The 25,198-nt window shown below is 47.1% G+C and overlaps 12 protein-coding genes across 12 annotated transcripts; 4 read left to right on the forward strand and 8 right to left on the reverse strand.

Annotated features, from left to right (window-relative positions):
* Window positions 1–143: 143 nt before the first annotated feature.
* JR316_0003644 (uncharacterized protein) lies at window positions 144–4,898 on the reverse strand (the record flags this gene model as incomplete). The annotated part of the gene is made up of 11 exons (XM_047889415.1): window positions 144–308; window positions 368–463; window positions 518–1,060; window positions 1,114–1,368; window positions 1,417–1,655; window positions 1,722–2,754; window positions 2,808–3,018; window positions 3,071–3,251; window positions 3,302–3,471; window positions 3,522–4,352; window positions 4,417–4,898. The coding sequence occupies 11 exons, from the start codon at window positions 4,896–4,898 to the stop codon at window positions 144–146; spliced, it is 4,206 nt and encodes a 1,401-aa protein (XP_047751789.1).
* A 600-nt stretch (window positions 4,899–5,498) lies between these two features.
* JR316_0003645 (Geranylgeranyl transferase type-2 subunit alpha) lies at window positions 5,499–6,493 on the reverse strand (the record flags this gene model as incomplete). The annotated part of the gene is made up of 6 exons (XM_047889416.1): window positions 5,499–5,539; window positions 5,604–5,756; window positions 5,808–5,882; window positions 5,937–6,020; window positions 6,066–6,260; window positions 6,313–6,493. 6 exons carry the CDS (start codon window positions 6,491–6,493, stop codon window positions 5,499–5,501), a joined length of 729 nt encoding a protein of 242 aa, XP_047751790.1.
* A 651-nt stretch (window positions 6,494–7,144) lies between these two features.
* Window positions 7,145–10,578, forward strand: JR316_0003646 (Pre-mRNA-splicing factor SYF1; the record flags this gene model as incomplete). The annotated part of the gene is made up of 9 exons (XM_047889417.1): window positions 7,145–7,723; window positions 7,778–8,830; window positions 8,896–9,137; window positions 9,193–9,271; window positions 9,330–9,530; window positions 9,580–9,666; window positions 9,721–9,906; window positions 9,965–10,046; window positions 10,100–10,578. 9 exons carry the CDS (start codon window positions 7,145–7,147, stop codon window positions 10,576–10,578), a joined length of 2,988 nt encoding a protein of 995 aa, XP_047751791.1.
* Window positions 10,579–10,641: 63 nt separating this feature from the next.
* JR316_0003647 (uncharacterized protein) lies at window positions 10,642–11,507 on the reverse strand (the record flags this gene model as incomplete). The annotated part of the gene is made up of 4 exons (XM_047889418.1): window positions 10,642–10,856; window positions 10,912–11,044; window positions 11,104–11,215; window positions 11,269–11,507. The coding sequence occupies 4 exons, from the start codon at window positions 11,505–11,507 to the stop codon at window positions 10,642–10,644; spliced, it is 699 nt and encodes a 232-aa protein (XP_047751792.1).
* A 157-nt stretch (window positions 11,508–11,664) lies between these two features.
* On the forward strand, window positions 11,665–13,136 carry JR316_0003648 (Brix domain-containing protein C1B9.03c; the record flags this gene model as incomplete). Its single annotated transcript, XM_047889419.1, has 4 exons — window positions 11,665–11,841; window positions 11,897–12,127; window positions 12,187–12,745; window positions 12,799–13,136. 4 exons carry the CDS (start codon window positions 11,665–11,667, stop codon window positions 13,134–13,136), a joined length of 1,305 nt encoding a protein of 434 aa, XP_047751793.1.
* An 85-nt stretch (window positions 13,137–13,221) lies between these two features.
* Window positions 13,222–13,948, reverse strand: JR316_0003649 (Putative cytochrome c1 heme lyase; the record flags this gene model as incomplete). The annotated part of the gene is made up of 2 exons (XM_047889420.1): window positions 13,222–13,423; window positions 13,482–13,948. 2 exons carry the CDS (start codon window positions 13,946–13,948, stop codon window positions 13,222–13,224), a joined length of 669 nt encoding a protein of 222 aa, XP_047751794.1.
* Window positions 13,949–14,167: 219 nt separating this feature from the next.
* Window positions 14,168–15,746, forward strand: JR316_0003650 (Putative monooxygenase; the record flags this gene model as incomplete). The annotated part of the gene is made up of 11 exons (XM_047889421.1): window positions 14,168–14,244; window positions 14,296–14,345; window positions 14,396–14,547; window positions 14,595–14,734; window positions 14,786–14,804; window positions 14,857–14,881; window positions 14,931–15,117; window positions 15,169–15,342; window positions 15,399–15,505; window positions 15,561–15,619; window positions 15,660–15,746. The coding sequence occupies 11 exons, from the start codon at window positions 14,168–14,170 to the stop codon at window positions 15,744–15,746; spliced, it is 1,077 nt and encodes a 358-aa protein (XP_047751795.1).
* A 238-nt stretch (window positions 15,747–15,984) lies between these two features.
* On the reverse strand, window positions 15,985–17,679 carry JR316_0003651 (putative WD repeat-containing protein; the record flags this gene model as incomplete). Its single annotated transcript, XM_047889422.1, has 8 exons — window positions 15,985–16,118; window positions 16,183–16,533; window positions 16,601–16,872; window positions 16,941–17,059; window positions 17,155–17,178; window positions 17,234–17,353; window positions 17,414–17,554; window positions 17,629–17,679. 8 exons carry the CDS (start codon window positions 17,677–17,679, stop codon window positions 15,985–15,987), a joined length of 1,212 nt encoding a protein of 403 aa, XP_047751796.1.
* Window positions 17,680–18,454: 775 nt separating this feature from the next.
* Window positions 18,455–19,874, reverse strand: JR316_0003652 (cAMP-dependent protein kinase catalytic subunit 3; the record flags this gene model as incomplete). The annotated part of the gene is made up of 3 exons (XM_047889423.1): window positions 18,455–18,616; window positions 18,680–19,482; window positions 19,547–19,874. The coding sequence occupies 3 exons, from the start codon at window positions 19,872–19,874 to the stop codon at window positions 18,455–18,457; spliced, it is 1,293 nt and encodes a 430-aa protein (XP_047751797.1).
* A 192-nt stretch (window positions 19,875–20,066) lies between these two features.
* On the reverse strand, window positions 20,067–21,217 carry JR316_0003653 (4,5-DOPA dioxygenase extradiol-like protein; the record flags this gene model as incomplete). The annotated part of the gene is made up of 5 exons (XM_047889424.1): window positions 20,067–20,243; window positions 20,294–20,432; window positions 20,494–20,708; window positions 20,760–20,887; window positions 20,947–21,217. 5 exons carry the CDS (start codon window positions 21,215–21,217, stop codon window positions 20,067–20,069), a joined length of 930 nt encoding a protein of 309 aa, XP_047751798.1.
* A 590-nt stretch (window positions 21,218–21,807) lies between these two features.
* Window positions 21,808–23,175, forward strand: JR316_0003654 (RNA polymerase II transcription factor B subunit 3; the record flags this gene model as incomplete). Its single annotated transcript, XM_047889425.1, has 5 exons — window positions 21,808–21,981; window positions 22,039–22,063; window positions 22,220–22,331; window positions 22,381–22,454; window positions 22,508–23,175. The coding sequence occupies 5 exons, from the start codon at window positions 21,808–21,810 to the stop codon at window positions 23,173–23,175; spliced, it is 1,053 nt and encodes a 350-aa protein (XP_047751799.1).
* Window positions 23,176–23,320: 145 nt separating this feature from the next.
* On the reverse strand, window positions 23,321–25,186 carry JR316_0003655 (Zinc finger-containing ubiquitin peptidase 1; the record flags this gene model as incomplete). The annotated part of the gene is made up of 10 exons (XM_047889426.1): window positions 23,321–23,420; window positions 23,474–23,761; window positions 23,818–24,040; window positions 24,092–24,132; window positions 24,185–24,218; window positions 24,283–24,351; window positions 24,407–24,543; window positions 24,596–24,725; window positions 24,782–24,970; window positions 25,027–25,186. 10 exons carry the CDS (start codon window positions 25,184–25,186, stop codon window positions 23,321–23,323), a joined length of 1,371 nt encoding a protein of 456 aa, XP_047751800.1.
* Window positions 25,187–25,198: the final 12 nt, after the last annotated feature.

The following is a 25,198-nucleotide window of genomic DNA, read 5'->3' on the forward strand; positions in this document are numbered from 1 at the left end:
AGAAAGAAGATGGATGAGCAGTAGGCTCTTTATAGCGTGATCGTAATGGTGAAGAGACGTAGCAAGTCGTAGCAAGATATTGTGCGTGAAGAAAAAAAGGAAGTCTTGTCTCTGGTCATTGGTCCAGAATTTTTGAACACCTGTTAGGCGATCTTGCGGCGTAGACTCTCCTGGATGTCTGACAGTTGCCGTGCAGCTTCGATTGTACCTAACCCACCAGGCAAAATGGCCAGACGTTGTTTCGTTGTGTTCAGAGATTGCTGAACAGTGGGAACAACTCGAGGAATGAAATCGGCAATGAGCTTGTCCTAAAGCAAGTAGCATAAGAATTGGGTTCAACAAAAAAATAGAACACAAAAAAACTAACATCAGGGCGAAGGAGGCTGGCAACCCGTTGAAGCCACCACAAAGAAGACTTGAACGTTTCGTCATTCGGAGCAACCTCGCCAACGACCGTAGAGAGCTATTGAAGAAATCAGCCAAATATGAATATGCAAGGTAGGGTGTATATACGCACTCTGTGAACAAGTGTTAAAATAACTGCCTGGGACACTAAAGGAGTGCCGTTGAGAGGGAAGACCAAATCTGGATTGGTTCGCGACAGCAGCTCTCGAAGTTTGTTAGGATCCTGGGAGTGAAGAACTCCGAGATAGCTTTCGTCCCATTGGTCGGGTTTAGGAGGAGGAGTGCGCTCTTGCTGAGACTGGGAGACTGGAGCCTGAGGCAGCTGGGCGGGATGCGAAGGCTGTGGGGCAGCTATGCTGTTATACCAGGTTTGATGCATCTGAGGCTGCGCTTGGGGTGGAGGAGCAGGTTGGAATGGGGGGTGTTGCTGTTGGTATGGAGCGACGGGTGGATTGGAAGGAGGAATGTTAGGTTGACGGAGATGTGAAGTGTTCATGGTAGGCTGTTGTGGCCCAACAGGTTGCCCTCCTGAAGAGCCCTGTACCTGTTGAGGTGGTGGTTGGATGTGATGAAGAGCTTGGGGTCCACTCATGCTCAAAAACTTCATTTGCTCGGCCATTGTGCGGACAGTGTGCTCCAGGTCACGAATGGTATTCTTTTCAGATAAATGTCAAACAAAGACTCTCAAGCAAAATGGAAAGAACGCACCTCCTGTCCCCTCAATTGTTCGTTGTGCCATTTGTTTAAGTCGGTCTTGATAGTCGAAATCTCGCTCCTTAACTCGCGAAGAAGGTCTTGGTGCATTGCCGTGGTTTGTTGAGAGTGGAATTGGAAAAAGTTGGCTGAAAAGACTTCCTTAATATTCCTCTCAATCATCGGCGTCAATGTTGTAGAGATAACATTGGCAAAATGATTAGAGATATTCGGACGTAGAAGCAATTTTTCCATTTCGACTGGTAAGCTCTGGAAGAATGGTTAGTAGATAGAAAAAGTGGGAGAGTAACAACATACCCTGTTAATGGCGTCGATTAAACCGACGTTAATCTGATCATTGAGAGCGCTCTTGACTTCATTCCTGGTGATAGTCTCCAGCGACGGCAACACAGAATTTTGGATTTCGTTCTTAACAGCCATTTCAACGACGCGGGTTGTATTTCGCGTCAGCTCAGTCGAAATAAGCTTCAAGATCTTTTCCTGCCGTGCGAAGTCCTCTGCTTGTTCATGTAGACGAGTCTCCTCAAATCGTTGGTCTAAGAACCCCAAGCATGTAAGTGAGCAACAATAAAGACAGTGAAAACAAAGCATAATACACTCACGTTGCTTATCCATTTCTTTGCTGATCAGCTTTCCAATGCGACTGTGCAGATTCTCCTCTGTCTTCTTGATTTCCTTGGACAGTGCCTGACCAAGAGACGAATCGTTGATGATAGCAGCATCGGTGGGCTTTGACGCTTTTTCCTGGCCTTTCCCAGCATCCTCTTTCTCTTTCCAATTAACGTTTTTGCCTTTAGCGCCGCCTTTGCTCTTCGCATCCGAGAGCCGCGCTTCTGAGAATTCATTTTCAACATCGTCTGATGTCGGGGTATGATTTCGGGCCGGGGCAAAGGTTCCAATATTGGGTGGTGCCTGAATAGCGGAAGAAGGAACGGAAGGCAGAGGCTGACGTTGGGTTTTATCGGGAGCGTGACTTTGTGGGAAGGTGATACCAGGGAGCTTGCTCCTGGCATCGATGAGAGCAGCCTCGAACCATTCCCTACGGATAAGAATTTGGTCCACGCCAGTAGAATGCACCGAAAAGCCGACGAGAGCCAACTCTCCTGGAATGACTTTAGCGGCTATACAAGCTGCGTGAGCTTCATCTCCGTGAGGGTCAGCGTCCGCAGTCAAGATGACAAAGTGGATGGTGGGTTTGATACCACTGAACTCCACCACTTGGTCAATGTACCCGCGCAAATTTTCTTCGTCGCCAATGTACGCATTCTCAAAGCGAACTTTCATCGCAAATAAACTATCACGGCGGCTATTGGCTACCCATAGCGTTTGGATGCGTGAATCATAACTGACATGACCAAACATGTCAGCGTCGTCTTGATGACTAGAATTAATAAAGTTGACTGTGGACAAGACAGTCTTCGTCGTTGCAGACAAGAGTTGGAAAATGGTACCGCTCTTCCTGCCTACGACAATTCCACCCTCTACAAACGTCAAAGAAGAAGGTATATCGTCACCGCGGATCTTGTTGACGGAGTAGGCCATGCCGTCTTGCATGTTCCAGGTCGCAAGCGTTGAATCTTCTGATATAGCAGCAAGGGCATAATGTTCAACGTCAAAATCAAAAGCAGCAACAGGCTAAAATGGGATTTTAGTATTCATCAAATAGACCAAGGATCATTGATATTTACGGATGAGACGGTAAAGAGGTGCCCGATGTGTTGAAGCTCGTTATGAGGTAAAGGTTGACCATGAAGAGCGGTTGTGTTAGTCAAGTCAATGACATATATCTTGTCATCTGCTGCAATAGCCAAGGTGTTAGGGTCCTTGGGATGCCATTTTACTGCACGAATAGCATCATGGGGGTCAGTGGTCGGTGGAACACATAGCAAAAGATGACCACTGTAGAAAGTAGTAAATAGATGCTCATGATATCACAGGGAAAGATACTTACGGAACATCATCAGTGATGACCTCTGGTAGCTCCCAAACCACAAAACCACCGTCAGAGGTAACCCCCGCTAACCTGTTACCAAAGACCGCCATATCAATAACACTTGCAGTGGGGGAAAATATCTGGGATAATTGGAGCAGAGTTCTATCCCCACTAGATCGAGAGATAACCCGGACGCGACCTGGAGGACAAAGTAAAGATATGCCTCGAACTCAATAAAAAAACACGTACCTCTGGTCATGGCATAGGCTACCCAATGAGTAGCGCCGATGGTAGTACCAGGCAAAAAAACGGCGTCTTGTTTGACAAGGGCAATTGGTGTCCATTTGACAGAATCTCGCCCTGCCTGGATATCATCCAAACTTTGGGAAACATCAATGTTGACAACTTGTGAGGGGGGACTGGATCACATTCAGCAAGATGCTGATATTATTTCATAATTGAAGCGTACCTTGGACTAACAGGCGCTTTATATTTTGCCCCAGTCTTCTGTCTTGCATTGTAATTCGAATTTTGGTTCTGAGGCTGATTTTGGCCTTGATTTGGAACCTGTCCTCCTCTAGGCCCAGGAGAACCTTCTTTGTCCCGTCGGTTTCCGCTGCTAGTGAAGGAAAGTCCGCTAGAATATGGTGCTTGAACTGAAATGGTGTTAGCAGGCTGAGGTTGAGAATGGAAATCAATCTGACCTTTAGGAGGTGATGGGTGAGGTGATGAAGTTCGAACAGGAACTCCTGTAGGCTTTGCAGCGGCAGGAATCGGAGGTAAAGGCGCCCGCACAGGGGATGACGACTGTTCAACCTGAGAGAAATCACCTCCGCTGAGATACGCTTCATAAGCAGGCGGTTGAGGCGGAAGTTGTTGTGGTTGACCTCGAGTGAGGTTTTCTAGTAAGTTTTCGACTGATTGCCTCTTTGGATCAACGACGTTGGTCCAAGATCCAGAATCTTCGTTTCCACTCGAGATGGCGGAGGGTTGGGGAGGAACGGGCTTCTTCTTGACAGAAGTTGAAATGTGATCAAACACAGAAGAAAATTCAAATATCGATCTACGTGGGGACGGGGGATCTTGAGCGGGTTGTGGAAGCGGAGGAGGAGGAGGTTGCTGTTGTTGAATTGGTTGTACAGGTTGAGGAAGAGTTTGAACTCTGGGAGAAGTTTCGTTGGAGTGTTCATATTGGTTGAAATTGCGGTAGTCATCGCGTTGAGAGTATGGTGGAGACGGCGCGGCTTGTTGCGTGTTGGTTCTTTGGGTATCTGAGTAGGTCGTTGACCGCGAAGAACTTCTAGATAAGCATCGATATGCATGAGAATGAGTACAAGATGCATCGTTAAAAAGAAGATACTCACCCGCTCATCATCTGCTCCAATATTTTCTGTGTGTCGTTTCCTGATGGTGACGCATTCGAGCGTTGCGACGAACCAGGGGGCGTTGGGACCTGCTGAGGCGCCTGTGATGGCCCTTGCTGCGGCTGCTGCGATACCGGAGGGCGGGTGGTAGCTGCTGGACCACCAATCAGCGAGAGCAGCGCGTTCTGTCTTTCCGCGACAGAGCCAGCGTTGGGCGATGAACGGGTAGCAGTTTCGTCGGCCAACAAGCCGGGGTTGATTGCGGGCGATTCATATGGTTCCGGGGCATGGGGTTCGGGGAGAGTGGGCTGATGGTCTGCAGGTGCTGGAGCAGTTATGTTCTGGAAGAGAGTGTCGATGATGCTGGGGGTTGAACTGCTCGCTGCCGAACGGACTGAAGGGTATTGGGGCAGAGGCTGCTGTGCTGGGGGAGTTGAGTTTCTGGAGAAAAGAGTTTCATGCAAATTGGCGCGATTGTCCATGACCTGGAAGATAGGCGCTGGGCGACGGGTGGCCGCCTGAATGGTTACTGGAAGTCGGGACAGAGAGCAGTGATCCAAATTTCTGACTGGAGTAGAGGCACAACACGCCCTCAACACGAGGCAGCGGCGTGCTCTCGGCAATTTCCGTTGCCTTCCCTCATGACCGACGCAGATCCATCGTCTCCCAAACATTGGCAAATATTCGAGATAGTATAAATTCTCCTCCGTATCTCACTAGATAAAATAACAACTTGTTCTATCCCAACCACAACCTCCCATTCGAATAATGTTCGCTGTGAGCGTCCCCATCGTCCCCTTGCTAGTTCCTCGCTCATCTCGTTTTGTCCCACAGATCACCAACGCCCCCGTCAACAACAACGGCTGCGGAAGCAACTCCTGCGGCTGTGGTGCAAGGTGAGAGACTCCCTCCAGACCTCGTTTGAATTGCTTCCTCAACGTCGTTCGTCTGATAGCTGCGCCTGCAAGCCTGGAGAATGCAAATGCTGAACGCAGCATCTCTCCCTGACAATCGAAATACGGTCTTGAATCCGTGTGGTACAATATAATAAGCAGCTTGTAAATCAAATTATATAAATACATCTATTGTTTCGAGCGTGTCCCATCGTCGTCCAGTTCGTGAGCTTGTTTAGCAGATTCAACGTTTCAGTCGGGGACGCCACAGACAGATTGCGGGATGGCTCTTACCAAGATCACGGTATCGCCTACGTCGCGCCGGATCCAACTGTTCTAGGCGGTGTAACAGGGATTTGACATCACTTATTAACGGCCCAGCTTCGGCCCCGGAGACCCAGTTCTTCAGCAGTAGACGCTTATAGTGGACAATGGATTCCAAGCACCCTAATCACAATCACTCATCATATATAAATTGGTAGCTTGTGAAAGGCTTACATTTACTGTCCGGTTGTTCATCTAGCAATTCCTGTATAGCAGCTATTTCGCGATTTAGTAGCTCTTTGCTGCCATCTATATCGAATGGTTTGGTCTAATTCTCATAGCTGAAGATAAATCAAGTCTTACCTGTGCCTACTAGCCAACGGTGGTACATCCAAACACTTTGGTCATTTGGATCAGTGTACATCGCATTCCTGAGCAATTCGAATTCTTGGACATGTTTAGACACTGCATCAAGATCGAACTCATACATACCTTGCTCCCTGGATTTCTCTTCGTTCAGCTTTCCTTGCCCCCACAAGGAAGCAAGGGTTTTGGACCTTTGATGCCAAGCAGAAAAGTTTGAGAAATTGGCGCCAATCTTGCGTGAAGTATAGACAAGTTCCGCAGACTCGGGCCGTGGTACTGGCATACTGGCCAGAACATATCTCCTATAGTCCCATGCAAGAACTAGACCAACGTATTTAGTCATATTGAGGGGCATAGTGGCAAAGCCTCTTACAATTTCTCGGATCAGCATCAAGCATCTTTTCAACGACAAAGAGCTCTCTATCCCAAGCCTTCTGCTTCCAGCCAAAGATGGTTTCAGCATCTTGACCAGGACCTTCAGGTATATGCTCCAGACACCACATACGATGATTCCATATCCAATAGACTTTGGGGTGTGTTTTCAATGCAGACATGGTCATTGCCAATTCATTTATAAGTATATCGTTGATAGTTTCTGGATTGCTGTCTCAAATCGGTCAAACACGAGACACAGACTGAAAGAGGCCTAGGGTACCTGTTCACAAAGAGCCCATTGACGAGAATGTCGCGCCGGTAGTTCCAGATGGTGTAAAATTCTGGATTGACTTGAAGCAGCCGTGTGGTTAGATCAAACGCGTCCCGAGACCAGTCATGTTCCCTCTTCTATATAAATTGGGAGGATATTCATGTGGTACAATGGCTAAGCGTGTGGAGTCCTCGTACCTTTGATAAGACTTCATTTGACAGTTTGGTAAACTCCTCTATCTTGGACTGCTCACGGCGCTTTCTGGCCTCTTTCTCTTCATTAGTCAGGCGTGTATATTTAACACCGTGCTTTAGAGGCAATCAGAGGCACAAAATCAGGGTAAGTCGGTCATAACGTACCATGCTAATCCCTGAGTATCGGTTTCAAGTGTCGACCTGGTTGCGGTTGCTGCCAAATTAGGGGTCAAGCTTCAGGCTCACAAAGTCCATGCCGAATACATACTTTGTTGTCGTTTGTTTGCCATTCTGCACGACATAACTCAACAAAGAGTCTGAGCACGGTCACAGCTCTGACCAATTAGTCCTTGTATTTCTCCAAAATGCCTTCCGTGGCGCAGAAAAAGACCTCATTTGAGGAACTTTCTGCCTATTTTCCCTTGACATTTCCTACCCCGTCACCTACAACCCATCCCGACCTCATTTCAACACAAGACCTCCATCGAGAAGAAGATTTGTTACGAAATCCAGATTCGTTTCGAGCATGGTGGTCAGCTATCAATGGCATGCGCGAGAACTACACAGCACTGCAGAAAACAGAGGCGAATATGTCGAAGTTTCCTGAAAACGTCCTTACCGTTCTTGGACCTCTCACAACACCCCTCGCGCGTCAGACACTTCAGCGTTTGACATATACGTACGAAGCAGCACTAATACAATTTCCGAACTCTTTTAAACTATGGAAATCATATCTTAATATGCGCATGTCTTTTGTACTAGGGAAACCTGTCGTCAAGAAAAAGGCTGGGGGTAAGAAAAAGTTCCCCGAGATGAAGGACGCTTTGGAGGAAGCTGCTGAGGACTTGCAGGAGTGGGAGTCCTCTTTAGACCCTATTGTTGGATGGGAGGAGTGGAAAGCTCTCATCGCTACTTTTGAACGCTCTCTAATGTGGCTGCCCAAGGTACGCCGCTAACCATATTTTAAGCCAGTTCGTGTATCTAACTAATCAAACAAGCTTCCGCGTTTATGGCTCATGTACATCTCAATATTCTATCACCCCCGATGTCCTTCAATCCTATCATACACCCATGCTCGAAGAACGTTCGATCGCGCTTTGAGGACGCTCCCTCCTTCACTTCACGCACGCATATGGACCCAGTATCTTTTATGGGCAGAAAAGAAAGGTGGCGAAGTGACGGTTGTGGTGTACAGACGCTACCTCACAGTGGATCCTTCACTGACCGAACGTTTTACGGGTTTGTTGTTATCACCTGCTAATTCTGCACCTCGTCCTTTGGAAGCCGCGAAACTGCTCCTCTCCTTAGCTAGAAAGGCTGCCAGAGGAGAGTATATTAGCCCGGAAGGCAAGAGCCCGTACCAGCTCTTGGAAGATTGGATAAATGTCGTTGAAAATTTCTCTGAAGAGGTTGGCTTGGATGTTGATGACACTGACGACTCCAATAAAGCGGTAGCTGAGGCTGAGGTTGCAGAAATCGAAGCATCGAAAACAGATTCGTCAACGCCTTCTGCTGCTTCCACATCTGGGCCACTCATCCGTATGGCAGGTCCTGCTATTCCTGTGACAGCTGATGGAAAGCCGACTGCACCTTATTCTGAAGACGAAGACCCTGCCAGTCCACGGAAACTCAACATTGAGCATATCATCCGAAAGGATGGCTTGGCTGTATACAAAGATCAAGCTGGACGTTTATGGACTGGTCTGGCCACCTATTGGATTAGACGTGCTGAATTAGACCGGGCCAGGGATATATTTGAACAGGGCATGAAGAATGTTTTAACCAGCCGCGACTTCACGCAAATCTTTGACAATTACGCAGAATTCCTAGAAGCTATCCTCGATAATATCATCAAAAGCCAGGAAGTTGGTGAAATCGATGAAGAAGACACTGAGGATGTGGACGCAGAGATGGATCGACGAATGAAGGAACTTGACGATTTGACAGATCGCCGACCTTTCCTATATAACGATGTCATGATCCGCAGAAATCCCAATGATGTGCAAGAATGGGAAAAACGAGTGGCTTTATGGGGAGAAAATGATGAAGAGGTAACGTACATTCTCCCAATCCCTTTTCTGCTTTAAGCTGTTAACCCGACGCATGCAAATTCAAGGTGATCAAAACCTACACCAAGGCTCTTGAAACTATCAACCCTCGAAAAGCAACTTCTAACCTTCACCGATTATACATTCATTTTGCCAAATTTTATGAGGAGGGCGGCGCATCTGGCGAAGCCGAACCAGATCTTAATAGTGCACGCAAGATTTTGGAGAAGGCAACCAAGGTTAACTTCAAACTCGTTGAAGATTTGGCCGAGATATGGTGTGAGTGGTCGGAGATGGAATTGCGCCATGAGTGAGTTTTATTTTATAGATTGACCATTCTTGACCATGTTTAATTTGGCGCTCAGAAACTATGATGAAGCAATTCGCGTTATGCAAAGGGCCACCGCCATCCCTAAGAATGTTAAAATCAATTATCATGATCACGTTCGTCCTTTTATGCACCTTCACCTAAACAACGGTTGTTAACGGTGCATTGTTTTAGTCACTTTCGGCGCAAGCACGTCTATTCAAATCATTGAAACTTTGGTCGTTTTATGTAGATCTTGAAGAATCATATGGTACTATTCAAACGACGAAAGCTGCTTACGATAAGATACTGGAGCTACGTATTGCAAACGCGCAGATCATTGTCAACTACGCAGCATTTCTGGAGGACAATGAATACTTTGAGGACAGCTTCAAGGTAAGCAAGTTTGTTCTCCATAGTGCTGTTATGCTGATCACATTTCCAGGTCTATGAGCGTGGTGTTGAACTTTTTACGTTCCCTGTCTCGTTCGAAATTTGGAATATCTATCTTTCCAAATTTGTTAAGAGATACGTATGTTATGCTTTTATATTGTGTGGTATCTTCAATTATTAACCCTTAATGTAGGGCGGAACTAAACTAGAACGAGCCCGCGATCTCTTTGAACAAGCTCTGGAGAAATGCCCTCCGAAATCATGCAAACCCCTCTTCCTCATGTATGCACAGTTGGAAGAAGATTTCGGTCTTGCTAAGCGTTCTATGTCAATTTATGAACGAGCTACCCAAGCTGTCGCTGATGAAGATAAATTTGAGGTACGATTTACAACATGTTGGGTGGTTTTCAATAATTTTCAACTTCCATTCTCCCTAGATGTTCTCTATCTACATCGCAAAGGCAACTGCCAACTTTGGCCTTCCCGCCACTAGACCAATCTACGAGAGGGCATTGGAAGGTATGTTTATATGTAGCATTCGATCAAGATACACCTTGACCAACAACTCACAGTACTTCCTGACCGGCAAACTGCCGAAATGTGCCTGCGCTTCGCTGCCCTCGAGCGCAAGCTTGGCGAAATCGACAGGGCGCGTGCCATTTATGCGCACGCCTCCCAATTCTGCGATCCTCGTGTCAACCCACATTTTTGGAGCGAGTGGAATACCTTCGAGATCGAGACCGGATCGGAAGATACTTTCAGAGAGATGTTGCGCATCAAGCGCAGTGTCCAGGCTCAGTTCAATACGGAGGCGAGCTACCTGTCAGCACAAACCATCGGCGCCAGAAGCGGTGCAAAAAACACAGAGGAAAGCGGCGCCTCTCAGGACGCTATGGCGGCTGCCGATAAACAGGCACGCAACGGCCCAGCCTTCGTTGCTGCTAAGAAGTCGGTCGCCGTCCCGGAGGAAGGTGCGGAGTCTGCACCTGCTCCCGCTCCTCAGGCGAAAAACGACGAGGAGATCCAAATTTCTGACGACGAGGATATATAGACCGGAGACGAGGAGTGCTTTTATGTGTAACATTATTTCTTTGCGTTGTAACTTTATATACCATCAAGCACCACCCCAACGCTCTACTTCTGCTTCGCAGATATCCTCCCAAACTGCCTCCCATCCAGCACCCTCTAGCCATGGTTGCTCCACCCATTTATTGACAATCTCGCGCGATACTTCAAACGGCGTAGAGTGTTTTCGGAGGGAATCGACTAATTGGGTGTGTAACGCTAATGATCGATGGTACGGCTTAAGTATCTCTGGAACGCGGGTGACTAGAATAGGATTTTACTGAGTTTTCAGAATCGTCAGTCAAGCCATGGATCTTACCAAACGCTTCCAACGGCCATGTAACCCATAATGGTGTTTCTTGTACCCATTGCCACCCTTTTACTTTGTGGGCGTCTATCAATACTAATTCCAAGTTTTCGATGATACTATTCATCCTTTGGAATTGTTTTTGCTGAAAATGGAGAAAAGATTTAGACGAAATGGTTGAGAGATATGCAAGGCATCATTTACCAGCTTGGCGAGGACAGCGTCTAGTCTTGCGATACATTCGTCCATTATTATCAACTTGGGCCCAACCAGATGAGTGTTCGGTCGTCTATCTGGAACTAACTTCAAGGCATTACTGGCAAGGTTATTGACAGTGATAAAGGCCGTGGTCAAGAAGTAGACGCATACTCTAAGTCTGTTCTCGTATCTACAAGCTGGCGGGCGGCCTTCAAACCATCTATGAGAACTAAATCATCCCAAGTTTCTGTCACTGATCGAAGCTCTTGCAACAAAGTCCTTGTTTTTCGATGGTATGTTGACTCGGTGTAGCGCGACGGCGATGAAGGAGAATTTGGCTGTTGTTGACGAAGAGCTGGGGAAGTGGTAGGTGTTGACGGACCCCGGAAAGATGCAAGCCTACTGCTCATTACAAAATTCGTTGAACAAGTTAATCGAGCGACACACTAGCGGCGGCTAATCAAAAGGTGTTGATTCTTGTTTGGAATGAAAGGCTATCTTGGTACATCTGCCAAAAATATCTTTTTCGTTCCGCATAAATCTTCGAGGACAGTCCCCACATGAACCATGGCTCGTAAACGCAAAAACAGAACCCATCTTAAAGGAGGAGTAACAAAGGATGCGTCTGCCAGCAATATCCCAAAATCCATTATCATCAAACATGGACAGGTCGGCCATTCTATTGCCCAGCTTGTGCGAGACATGCGCAAGGTCATGGAACCCAACACTGCTTCACGACTCCGGGTCTGTATAGGTTCATTATGAACTTGCTCATAGATTGCTAACTTTTATTTTGCAGGAAAGAAGTAGAAATAAACTAAAAGACTTCTTGACTATGGGGCCCGCTCTTTCAGTATCCCATCTACTTGCTTTTACATTAACACCTGTAGCCCCGTCCCTGCGCATCGTCAAGTTGTCCGACGGACCCACGTTTAGTTTCCGCATCGAAAGATATAGTCTGATGAAGGATGTTATAAGCAGTTCACGGAGAGCACGAAGTGTAGGAATGGAATATCTCAGCCCTCCTCTCGTACGCTCCCTCTCAAATCATTTGCATAAATCCACTGATGAATAGTCTATTATCACTAGCTCGTGCTTGCATCATTTCCGCCACCTTCGCCGGCAACACCGCCTCATCTTCCTCTTCTCATGAAGTCCTTCCAGTCCTTATTCCCTCCTCTGTCTCCTCACACTCTAAGTCTATCCTCCGCGCGCCGAGTCGTCCTGATATCTTACAACGCGGAACGCGGCACAGTTGATTTCCGCCATTACATCATCAAAGTCAAGCCTTATGGCGTGTCAAAACGTGTGCGCCGGGTTCTTGAAGGAGCAGCGTCGTCTGCAAAGAGTTTGTCCGGAGTCCTCGACCTCGGAAACGAAAAAGATGTCGCCGACTTTCTGCTTCGTAAACGAGGAGAACCTGGTCCCGAAGGCGGGTATGAGAGCGCTGCTTCATCAGCAGAGAGCACAATGGGAGATGATGCGGACGCTGTTGACCTGGCTGAGGATTACGTTGGCAGGAACAACCGGAAAGGACAGAGAAGAGCTGTGAGGCTGGATGAAGTGGGCCCTCGAATGGAGTTGCGGTTAATCAAAATTTCAGAAGGTGTTCCAGGGAAAGAAGGCGCGGTCATGTATCATCATTTTAGTGCGTTCGACTTTTTTGTGCCCATTTTCACACTTGCTGACGATGATGCACAGTTAAAAAATCGAAGAAAGAGGTCATGCAGCAGAAAGCGGAGCATGCAGCAAAGGCGAAATTGAAGAAGGAAAGGAGAGAGGAACAGGAGCGCAATGTACAGCGCAAGAAAGCAACCAAGAAGGGACGCGAAGCTGGAGAAGACGACGACGAAGAGGAAGAGGAGGAAGAGGAAGGAGAAGCAAGCGAAGAAGAGAATGAAGATGGACTTGGAGTTTGGGACGATGAAGAAGATATCAGCGATGATGAAGAGGCAGAAGAGGAAGAGACATCCGCAGCAGAAAGCTCTGATGATGAGCGACCACCCATCAAAAAAGTAAAGACTAAAGGGAGACGTTAGTCATATCCATAGGTCTGTTCTGCTTCATTATGTACATAATAAAATTCCATAAACATTGATAATGGAGCAAGGCCATGAAATACCTTCAATTTTTCCAAGGCCATAGGTTTTGTATTCTCATTTTGACACCCTCCCAATTGTCCAGCGCAGGACGGACATCCAAATAGAAGGAAACGTTCTCTTTAGGCGCCCCGGCACTATGACCTGTGTAAAAGTCGATGATGTATCGCATTTTGGTGCCACATCGGTCAATAACCCAATCATGACGGTCAAAAGGGGCAGCATATCTGCAATCTGTATCAGCGCCTCTGCATCTTGGCCGAAGCAAAAGAAAGAAGTACAGACCCGAGAAGCGTGTTAAAACGGGCTTTGGGACTCATTTCGCGTGGTTTCCCCTTGAAATTTACTAGTTTCACTCCGCCGCATGCTTCCCCGCCCCTTCCTTCCTCCCATTTCAGGACCTCACTCCAGGCCCGCTCGTTGACAGCGTTGTGGATGGGAACTATTGTTTTCATATCCGCGGCCTGAGGATTGTGGTTCTTACGCGCCATGGCAGCAAAGAATTGCTCTTCCGACGGATAGACCCATTTCTCATTCCCAGTTTTTGGTATCGAGGAGATTTCGCGTTCTCGGGATAGAGCAGCGGAAGGAGTAGGAGAACTGCCAGAAGACATGAACCGACTCCATGTCGACTGTGCGGTGTGGTCAACTGGGCAAGCTTGGGAGCTTACGGGCGCTGATGTTGACGGTGGCGACGAGAAGGATGAGTGGTCGACTGGACATTTATCGGGGGTTGAGGCAGGGGTTGACATGGTCGACAAATGACTTTATTTTCAGAGCCAACCGATGACCAGCGCCAAACTCGGCTTGCCGATTACGTAATAGGATCACATTAATATGGCCTTGGGTGTCCAAGTGATCTCTTTCTCTCCCACATACCGGCAACTGTCAGATATCCAACCCGATATGTGGGGTACTATAAATCCCCTGAGATCCCCTCACATCCGAGTTGTCAACATTTTATCTTCCCAATGCCCTCTTCCGCCCCCGTCTTCTCCACACCTCTTACGCGATTGTTCAAGATCAACCACCCCGTCATGCTGGCTGGGTATGTTCATGTCTGCTGAGTCCGTCTCATTGCATGCTCATCTGTCCATAGCATGAATGTTGCTGCTGGTCCCAAGCTGGCAGCAGCTGTTACTAATGCTGGTAAGTTTATAGCATTTCTTGTACGCCCTCATATTTATGAACGTTGATAGGTGGGATTGGTGTAATTGGCGGTGTTCGCCAAAGTCCCAAATTTCTGCAAGGCTCAATCAACGAGCTCAAGAGCCACCTGGAGAATAAAAATGCTCCCTTTGGCGTCGACCTGTTGATTCCGCAAGTCGGTGGGAGTGCTCGCAAGACCAATGTACGTCCTATATCTCCTCATATGACTAGATGTAACACCAACTCCAGATGGACTATACCGGCGGCCAACTTCCCGAACTTATTGATGTTATTATTGAAGGAGGTGCCTCCTTGTTCGTCTGTGCTGTCGGTGTTCCTCCCAAATGGGCCGTGGACAAGTTGCATGCTGCCGGTATCCCCGTGATGAAGTGCGTCCTTCTATTACCAGTGAAATATAATAGTTAACGATGTTTCGTTAGTATGATTGGCCACCCAAAAGTACTTTATTTTACATCCATTAATGCCATATACTCATTGTTTTTACCTCTAGCATGTAGCTAAAGCACTTGCTCAGGGTAAACATATATGGTTCAGTGTAAAATACGCTCGCTGAACGATTTGTAGGTGTTGATATCATATGTGCCCAAGGTGGCGAAGGTGGTGGTCACACAGGCGACACTGCGTTCTCCATCTTGATTCCCGCGGTCGTTGACCTTTGCAAAAACGCAAAGAGTCCATTGACAGGCGAGCCTATTCTCGTGGTCGCGGCAGGAGGTATTTCAGACGGTCGGGGCTTGGCCGCTGCTCTTTCGTAAGTATCTGATTATGGAATTCGCATTGATTAACTAAAAAAACGATTCAGATATGGGGCGTCGGGTGTTTGGGTTGGCACCCGTTTTGTCGCTAGCGTGGAAGCAGGCGCACCGAAGACTCACAAGGAAATGGTAGTTTCCGCAGGATACGATGATGTCGTACGCACATTAATCTATTCTGGCCGGCCTATGAGTGTCCGCAGAACGCCTTATGTGGATGAATGGTAAAGATTGCGACACCCTAATTTTTAGATATACTTTAATGAATGTATTCTCACAGGGAAACGAAGCGAAGTCAAGAAATCCAAACGTTGGTTTCCGAAGGAAAAGTCCCCCATGAAGTCGAAATGCAAAATCACCCTGAAAGATCTCTGGCAGGCAGATCATGTTTGTACTTCTGTCTTTATATTACAGTACTGTCATTATTCAATGCTTTTCATAGGGCTAATGGGTCGCGTTGCTGGTTCAATTAAGGATATTAAGCCCGCCAAAGAAATGCAAGTTACCAACGAAATTTTCTATTCATTCTATTTCTAACTAGATATGTAGTGTTGATGAGCTTGTTCAAACCGCCGCCCAAAGTTTAAACGCCGCTGTATCTCTCCAAGTTCCACGGCCGAAGCTTTGATTCGTCAAAATGCATTTGGGGTGGCTTCAATATAGTACATCCAAACCAACCTTTCAGATACTCACTACAGGTATCTTTGTAGTCCCGTTGTGGGGATACACGCACACACCTTGCTGGCTTTACTTTCTTTCTTCTTTGTATCCCCTTTCACCTTGGAAATCTACATATTCATTCAATTTACCTAAATCTCATCCGTGACATCCGCTTCACTCGTACCCGAAATCACGGTAATATGGAATCAGTCGTCCATTAATTCCGCAAGCTCCCGTTCTTCTTCTTCCGTGAGTTCTGAGCTGGAAGCTGGCTTCGGTGTCGGCTCCGCGACTAAATTTTCTGGCGTCTTCTTCGGGGGCGTGGCGGGATGCAACAATTCTACAACACTCAAAGTTTAGCTTTCTCAGACACGAAAAAGACGCATAACCTTAAGGCAACAGACCACTCAGTTTCCATCTGCGTATGGTCTTGTCCAGACTGGTGCTCAAGATCCACGGTTCGATTCGCGTCTTGCCGTCCTCGCCAATAGTTTTGCGCATCCAGAGCTTAACTGCTGTGATGTCATGCCAATGTGCGTCAATTTCGCTTATAAGATCTGGCTCGTCGAGCTCAGAGACATCGTATGTTCTGAGGACGTCACCGGCAGCTGTGATCAAGTAGGGCTCTCCAAGATCTGTCAAGGAAATAGGGAGGATTGTGCGAACGGCGACAGGTTGCATTATTGGTTTGGAGAGCTTCGTCGTTCCATCTGAGGCGTCTTGAGATAATACTCGGACAGTGTCGTCCGCGGATGCTAGTATTATAAAAGTCAGCCGAGCAGATAAAGCAAGTCCACGGCCACCAATTAGACTTAGGCTTACCAGTCCAAAGTTGCCCATTCTTGTACCAGAGATCATTGATCCTCGTCCTATGGTGATTTATGGTCTGCTTATGTATGGCTTTCCATCTGGAGGGAGACCCAGATTCTCTGATAAGGTCCCAAGATTTAATTACACCCATTGTGTCTCCGGTATACAGTATAGCAGCGTCGGGCGAAACAACCTCGCCATCCAAACATTCCACTGGGCGTGTATGCGATGAGATTGACCCCAAACTTATCAGAGGTTCAGAGCTCGTTGGCTGTGAAATATCCCTGTACACCATTTGTTCGCAATGTCATTTTCGTGATGCTCCAGCGGTAAAAATACGAAAAAGACGTACCAAAATCGCACTATCTTATCAGAACTCCCTGATACCAACAGATTAAGAGATGAGAACACATGTAAAGTCTTGACAAAATCTGCGTGCGCATTCGGGGTGGATGATATCTGCCGTTTCGACTGTCATGGCGCCATACAATTGTGATCACCATCATGTTAAAAAAATTCGGGATGTGATGAACTGTCACGAAAATGACAAGAGACAAAAAACGTACAACAGTGTCCCATAGCCTGATGGACTGAAAAGCAATTTTCAGTCAAATACCATTTGATCCTGGAGAAATGACAAGTTACTTTGTCCCAAGAGCCTGTGATGAGAATCTCCCTATCTCCCGAACCTGGGGTTCTGTCGCAAAACGCAAGGCTGGTTACAGGACCCGTGTGTCCTTTGAATAGATGTAATGTTTTGCCTGACTGTTGAAGGAGGGTTGTGGTGTCAACGATTCTGTAGTAAGGATGGGTGATGTCCCGTACCTCTAAATCGAGCAGGCGAGCGACGTTGGTATTTTCCCCGATCCATGCAACGCTGTCTTGAATTTCGATCGCAAGAGCCTTCCCAATGAGTTCAATTGGGTCACCAAGGGACTTTGTCCGCTCAGCCTTCTGCTTTCTAGCCTATCATAGAATGGATACAGAGAGATGAAGATGAGATTTCCGGCAGTATCAAACTTGAATGGTCCATTACACACTTCTTCGATCGCAAGTTGAGCTTCAGTAACGATAAAATTGTCGGTACTCATGTTGGATGGGTTGTGAATTTGCAATAGAAGCGATTGAATGATCTAATCGCTAATTGAGGTGTTGTGCCACTCTTCAAACTGTTTAATTTGTGATCAGTTATAACGAGAATTCAAGGTCCCGAAACACGAGTCAATCAAATTTCGGAAGAGAATTGCTATTTTATGACTCCTTTGCTTTTAAAAGTCGGCCGGAACAATGCAAAACACCATGAATGTACCAATTAGAGGGTTTAAAAGGAAATAGTTTATTGAGAACTGGTCTAAAAGGAGTATACTATCCGTAGAGGAAAAGTTGTGGGTAGGCGGTGGGGCAATAAGAATACATGGGGCTAAACAAATAGCGATTGCGGAGGAGACAAAAAAGGAGAGACGAAATAACGAAGATATCAGTGAGGCTACATCGGGCTAAACGCTGTGCGTAGTAAAAAAACAAGACAAGAAAGACGACTTGGAGGCCAAGCAAGAAAAGATACACTGTGCGGTAATAGGTTCGGAAATCAAGACAATATAGTGTCCGATAAAACCAAAAAGGATACATAGGCCCAGAGCTAGAATCTGGAAAGGTGTGTATTAGGGTGAAGAAGATGGAAGGCTGAGACTCAAGATGCGATGGTGATACAGTTTCTGGGGATATAGATCGATGCTACTTGGAGAGCAGATTAGAAATCCAGTAGTGAGACTGTTAGGGCTAATGCCAGAAAAGAAGCAGAAATAGAGAACGAATGTGGTAGTTGAAGCAGAATAGATCAACAAGGAAGGAATGTGGGGCGTCCTTTCAGAACTCGAGGAACTGGGAGGCGCTAGGATGGAACAGCTGCTGGAATGTAGAGTGGCGCTCTTGGCCAGTGAGACCTGGGATTTCTTCAGCAGGCGGGAGGGGTAGGTGCAAAAAATGACGAGTATCATCTACCGACGACGTGCGAGGGATGATAGGAGCCTAGAACGTAGAAAAAAAGATGAGCACTGGTTGGCATAGTGTTGATCAACATAGTTGACTTACGTTGATTTCGCGGCGTTCAAGAGCGTCCCAATCAACGCCCCTAAACCAAGGGTGATCAAGAATATCCTGGGGCCCGCCGATCATGTTCCCAAGACGTTTTGTGCGATCCGGATTTAGGAACGCTTTGATGAGATCACGAGAGAGTCGGTCCATACTCTTTGGCCAGTGAATCTGCCCATTCAAGATCTTTTCGTAGATACCATAGGGTGATTCGTCAAAGAAAGGGGGATAACCAACGAGCATCTCATAGCACAGAACACCGCAAGCCCACCAATCGGCGGCTTTGCCGTGACCATCGGATTGAATGATTTCTGGTGCGAGATATTCCGGAGTGCCACAGAGAGTCCAAGTACGATCATCGACAATCTTTGCAAAGCCAAAGTCGGTAAGGCGCAGATAGCCTCTCGAGTCCAAGAGAAGGTTCTCGGGTTTGAGATCACGATAGATGATGTTGAAAGAATGCAGGTACTTGAGGGCAAGAATGATAGTGGCGAGATAAAAACGGGTAACATCTGGAGTGAAACGATGGGCCCGACGAAGATGAGTGAAAAGCTCTCCACCTGGAACGTAGGACATGAGCATGTAGACGTTGAGACTGTCCTGGAAAGTGGCGAAAAGATCAACGACGAAGGGGTGGTGGACGCGGGAAAGAATGTAACGCTCTGCATTGACATGCTCGACCTGACGCAGCCGCACGATTTCTGTCTTGCGGAGAATCTTCATGGCGAAATAGCTCTGGGTACCCTGCGAAGAGGGCGTGCCCCTGTGACGGACCAAAAGGACCTTGCCAAAGGTACCCGTGCCTGTGAAAGAACGGGGATCGACCTGAATTGAGATGACAAGCGGGGAAAGAGAAATATGACGCACCAAGGGTCCCCCTGACCTCAAAATCGGAGAGCTTAATGCCACTACGCTGGAGATGCTCCTTCTCGTCCTCGAGGAGACGCTGGGGGCGGGGCATGGGGTGTATTGGGGAATCTGCCTCTGGTGCGTCTGGATCGACGTCCATGAGGTCTGAGGGAAGGGTGTGTGGATTGTGTGTGTCGGGGATGCAGTCTACGTCGTCGCGGATATCTGGGATATGAGAATGCTTTGGAGACAATGGGGGTGTAAGAGGAGCATCTGGACAAACGAGACGGGGCTCCTGGAAGGGAGCGGGGAGGGAGAGGGAGGGCCTGGAGAGAGAGGACGGCATAAGTTACAGAGTGTGTGTGTGTGTGTGAGGCGCACTGCGCGTGGATGGAGTGCAAGAGCAAGAATCCAGCAGAGTATTATTCCCCACCGTCACTGTCACTCTAATGTCTTCTCGCGTCACATCAGCCCACGTCACGCCGTTTCATGGTGATCACGTCAATATTGAATTCAAACATATCAATTTGTTGCTTGCTTAGATCCCAAATGCAAACGATGCCAATCCGTACAAATCTACGATCGTATGAACCGCCCCGCCCTCCCCAGCGCCCCCAGCTACATACAGCGGCACAAAGTGGTCCTCGCGTGGCTGCGACGCTCGGAATCCAGGGTGTCGCGGCAGCGCGAACAGTGCCTTCTTGCGCTCCTCCGCCTGTCGTGTGATGTTTTAGCCTCTTTCAGTATATCTGTCGTCCAACTCACCGAGTCTGTCGCAATCGCCTGGTGGATCGCCTGGTCAAATTCTTTGTGCACCGCGCGGGCCGTGTCTGGTGAAAATGACACCCGATCTCTCAGGTTATGCGCAGTCAGCCCACCCGCAAGTATCAAGATTCCCTCCTCCCTGGCGATGGGTTGTCAGTCGCAAGGGGCAGCAGGAAATTGCGTTGGCCGTGGATACGCACCTCAGCTGCGCCACTGCTTTGCCGAGTTCCCAGTTTTTCTCGGGATCCATGCTAGAGTCGATCGATACTTGCACAATCGGAATCTCCGTAAACTCCTCTCCAAACATAATCCGGAATGGCACAAACACCCCATGGTCAAGTCCAGGTCCTGAAAATCCTCGACCATCCTCCCCGCGGCTCTCATGCACAGTCGTTAATCTGGCCTTTTGTCCAGCCTTTGCATCATTTGGTTTAGCTCCTTTTTCGTGTCAAAATGTGTCAATTACCTTTTTGTACAAGTCAACAACATGTTGCGCGAGTTTGGAATCCCCTTTGGACTTGAACTTGAGTTGATACAATTCAGGGGGGAAGCCGTAGTAATCCATCAGCAGAGGATTTTCAGGGTAATCAGACACTAGAATTTCAGGGCGTCAGTCCTTAATCCTGCTAGTATAAGAGCACTCTTAGTTTTACCCAGGCGCTCTCCATAGGTTTCCCAGTGTGCACTGAAGACGACAATGCCTTTTGGCCTGTATTTCTTCAACAAGGTGGGTCCAAATTCTTTCAAAAATTGGGCCAGAGGGCCTTTGGGTCCATGATAACCCATCATACCACCATCTGAACCTTCAGTTGGCGGAAAGGCTAACATAGGGGACCCATGTGCAAAAAAGAACGCGGGAATCTTCTCCGGTGTGGCAGGCAGCGACTCGAGGGCCGCATGCCAGCTCGTAGCGCTGGTAGACATCTTTGGATTTACGCTTGTTCGGTACGTCCTGGCGAGATGCCTCAAACTCGCTTTGAAGGTTGACAGTGGCAGATTGTCGCCGTAGTAAGAGATGAAGAAAGCTGAGAGCAAAGTAACCGCAATGAACTGGGCGATACCTGAAACGCCGAAAAGGCGCTGAAGCATACAATGAAGATTGTTATACTGCTGAGAGTACCAGGACACTGTTTATATAGCGTGCGATGACGAGAATAGGGTCATTTGGACTTGCTAATACCCAATACGCTTTACAAGCCAAATTGAAGATGATTTGAAAAACGTTTAGTAATCAGAATGACGAGGGGCACTTTGCAGCGTCATTTGAATTCCTAATGCTCGTCCTGAGAACTCGTTGCAAGCCTATGAGAATGCGAAAATCATGGCCATGGCCATGCCAACTGACTTGGGTTTTCCCGTTCGAATGACAGGCTAGCACTGATACAACTGAGTCTTTGAGAGTTTCTGACCAAGCGCCTAAATATAACTTGATCGTGAGAAAATATTTAGCCTCTGGTCATCGTCAACTCATTATGCAGGCCTGGCCTTAGCTCTGTCTATAGTCGTCGCGAACAATGGCAGCTCGTCCCGCAGTTGGCGGTTGGTTGAAAGGAAAGACGGTGCGCAAAGGTGGTGCTTTACCATCAAATACCCACACTCGTTCGTCTACGCCTCAAGTCCAAAGCACTTCGTCGACGGTATTCGGTGGTGGTGTCAAGGATGCATCTGGACGAACATCGGAATTCTTTGTGCGTGTATCAATCTTTGCAGCCCTGAAACCAACTTAATAGACTATATTTTACCAGTCTATGGACGACCAATGTCCTGTCTGTAAGAGTGATAGATACCTAAACCCCAAATTACGACTCTTGGTTAGCTCTTGCTACCACAAAATGTGTGTGTGTGCCTCTCCGTATCATCGCAACTATATGTTGATCTTGAGCAGGTGTGAATCTTGCATTGATCGCTTATTTACTCTGGGCCCAGCACCATGTCCAATCTGCAATAAAGTTCTGAGAAAGTTGGCATTTACACCCCAGACGTTTGAAGACTTGACCGTCGAGAAGGAAGTCGCGGTCAGAAGGCGCATCGCAAAAGAGTAAGCAAGTTGAGAAATTGATAGGATAGTCGACCAACCCTATTTTTAGGTTCAACAAAAGACGAGAGGATTTTCCTGATCTACGTTCATATAATGACTACCTAGAAGAGGTGGAAGACATTAGTCCGTTCTTCTGTTCTTTGCGTGGATAGTCAACAAAGCTGACTTGCTTCAAGCCTTTAATCTCATAAACGAGGTCGATGTCCCTCAAACGGAAGCTCGAATAGCAGCATACCGTGCAGAAAATGCCGCTCTCATCGAGCTCAATGTCCAACGTGAAGAAGCATACGCCCAAAATCTAAAGGAGCAGGAGGAAGCCGAAAGACGCGAGCGCGAACTACGTGCATCTCAGCTACGCAGAGAAGAGGAAGAAGAACGCGAAGAACGAGAAAAAGACAAACGGGAAATCATCGACAAGCTGGAGTCTAGCGACAAGAACGCCGCGAAGCTGATCGCGAAGAGCAGAGCCAACGCATTGAAACGATCATCTGCGCGTGCAGCCTCAACGACGGTCATTCAAAGCAATGCGAAGCTGCTCAGGACCAGGGCAGCCACGGACATTCCTGATGTGCCGCATGTTCCTTTCAACGATAACTTTTACTGCTACGAAGATATGTACTCTATGCGCCAGGGATACGATGATTTCTTCAGCGAAGCTGTAAGAAAAGATCGGGAGGGTATTATGAGAGCAGGTGGTTATAAGGTAGAGGAAGCATGGGAAAGAGCGTTAAGATTTGCTGTGGCAGGACTTGACCTAGCCCCCCTTGTAGGTTCCGAAGGGGTGCAGGAATCTTTTCCTCCGCCAACAGAATCGACTGGTGATGTTGTTATGTCAGTGAGTTAAGAAGTAATATGATATTTGATTTGTTTACTATTGTACTGTAATTTTACTGTATTGTACATGTGGTTTTGGTGAAATATGAGCAAAGTTTTACTAAAAAGATTACATCGACTTTGGTGTATCTAGATTCATTAAACAATACATGCCATTATATTTTCGTGCTTCTGACCTGCTTTAATTGCGATTTTTCGTAGTCTGTCAATGGCGCTGTCATCGGAAAGTAAAGAATCTGGTAAAGTTTCTTCTTTCTGGGTGTAAGTATTAGCCAGGCGGCATATTTGCTTCAAAAAAATAGACTAACTGTAGTCTTTTTGGCTCCAGCCGGAATTTTTTAAGCATGGCAACTAGATCCAGCCCTCCTTCAACATTGGCACTTGAACCAGTCTTAAAGAGTCCGTTTTTAATCGGCGAGAAAGGTGTCTTAGGATTCAACGTTCCCGTTTGACCACTTTCCTCGACGCCGAGATCTTGGTCGTTTTGAATTTCAGAATACTTTCGCTTCAGCGTTGTGGGGCTCTGTCCGATGGCAGAATTACACATGCGAGAAAATTCTGCCAGCGCTGCTTCGCGTACATTCGATGATGGCTTGCTGTAAATTAATGGTTTATTCAGCTGGACATTATGCGGCTGGATTGAATTTCATACTATGACGGGTCAAATACTAAAAGGCTCGTTACTCCATTCTTATCCGTTTCGTAGCCGACCACTGTTCTTGAATGTCCATCATGTTGTAATATGATAGGCATTTTGTCACTGGTAGCGATTGTGGATATCCCGAGGGATTCATATGCATTGGATGGCTTGGGATTCAATTGATTTAGGCTGAAATAGTTGATTACCCAATTCACGACTAGATCAGAGACTGATTCTGTGAAACTCGCAATGAGTAGAATAGAAATGGGAAATTTAATTCAAGTACCCTTTGATTTTGAGGATAAATCGAAATCAACCAACTCGGCGCTAGTGCAACTATTAAAACTTTAGAGCATAGAGAAGAGAAAAACAAACGCACGGTATTCCTCGGGAGACGAAAGCAACCCATAGATCTATAGAAATTCAGATGATGAATAGTCACTTCAGACAGTGCATATAGAACAAAAAAGAGTCTACCAGCAGTTCCAATCCATTTTTTTGTCCCCACCAATTTCTTCAATTCTGTTCTCCCTTCATTGTCGAATCCTGGAACGAAGTATTCAAGTGAGGTTACATAGCATTTGAAGCAGGAATTTCCCACCTTCACTCCAGGCAGCTTCAATCCAGGTCTGTAGATTCCGTATACTCGGAGACAGAGGAAAGTCCAAAAGAGGAAAATACAACGGTTGTTGGGTTTGATTCATGAGGCTCGCGCAAGCCATGAGAAAGTTGCGATAACTGGAAAGTTTAATTACGAGTTAGAGCGATATTAGTTAGACTCTAGGCTCACCCGCAGCCCCAATTGGCATCCCAGGGTTCTCTGTTACAGTGGACGGCGTTTTCGTAACAAAGCACGGCCTTTCGAGTTTGCCCTCGTGCATGGCTTTTGACTAAAGCCTTCCGCAGGAGTGGTATGATACCTAGACACAGGATTGATGCTCAGGGACAAGTTTCAGATAGACACGAATGCACTTACCAGGCGTGAAACTAGGAGGAGGAGGGTTAGCCTGCGCAGCATACCAGAAATCATCCGACTCTTTCATGCAAGGAAATGGCCCGCTTGGTTTTTTCTTTCCCTTGACAGGACCTGAGATAGCTTTTCGATTATGATATTGTTTTCGAGACTGGGACATTGAATCTACATCGATTGGCATCGAACTTGAACCTATGGTGGTAAGTAACCTATCAACGCGACTTCAAATAGGGGTACAAAATATTCACCTTCGACCTGTTTGTCTAGATCATTGAGGTGCTTGTCGTAATGAAGTTGGCGATGGGAAATCGATAGAGCATCCAGATTCATGGAGCAAATTGCACAACGCACTGACTGGAATTCAATCTCATCATCAACGTTGGTCCTCCGCGGTTCGGAATGTGGCATTCTTGTTTGGCA

Source organism: Psilocybe cubensis, chromosome 3 (assembly GCF_017499595.1).
Source record: "Psilocybe cubensis strain MGC-MH-2018 chromosome 3, whole genome shotgun sequence".
Taxonomy (NCBI): Eukaryota; Fungi; Basidiomycota; class Agaricomycetes; order Agaricales; family Agrocybaceae; genus Psilocybe; species Psilocybe cubensis.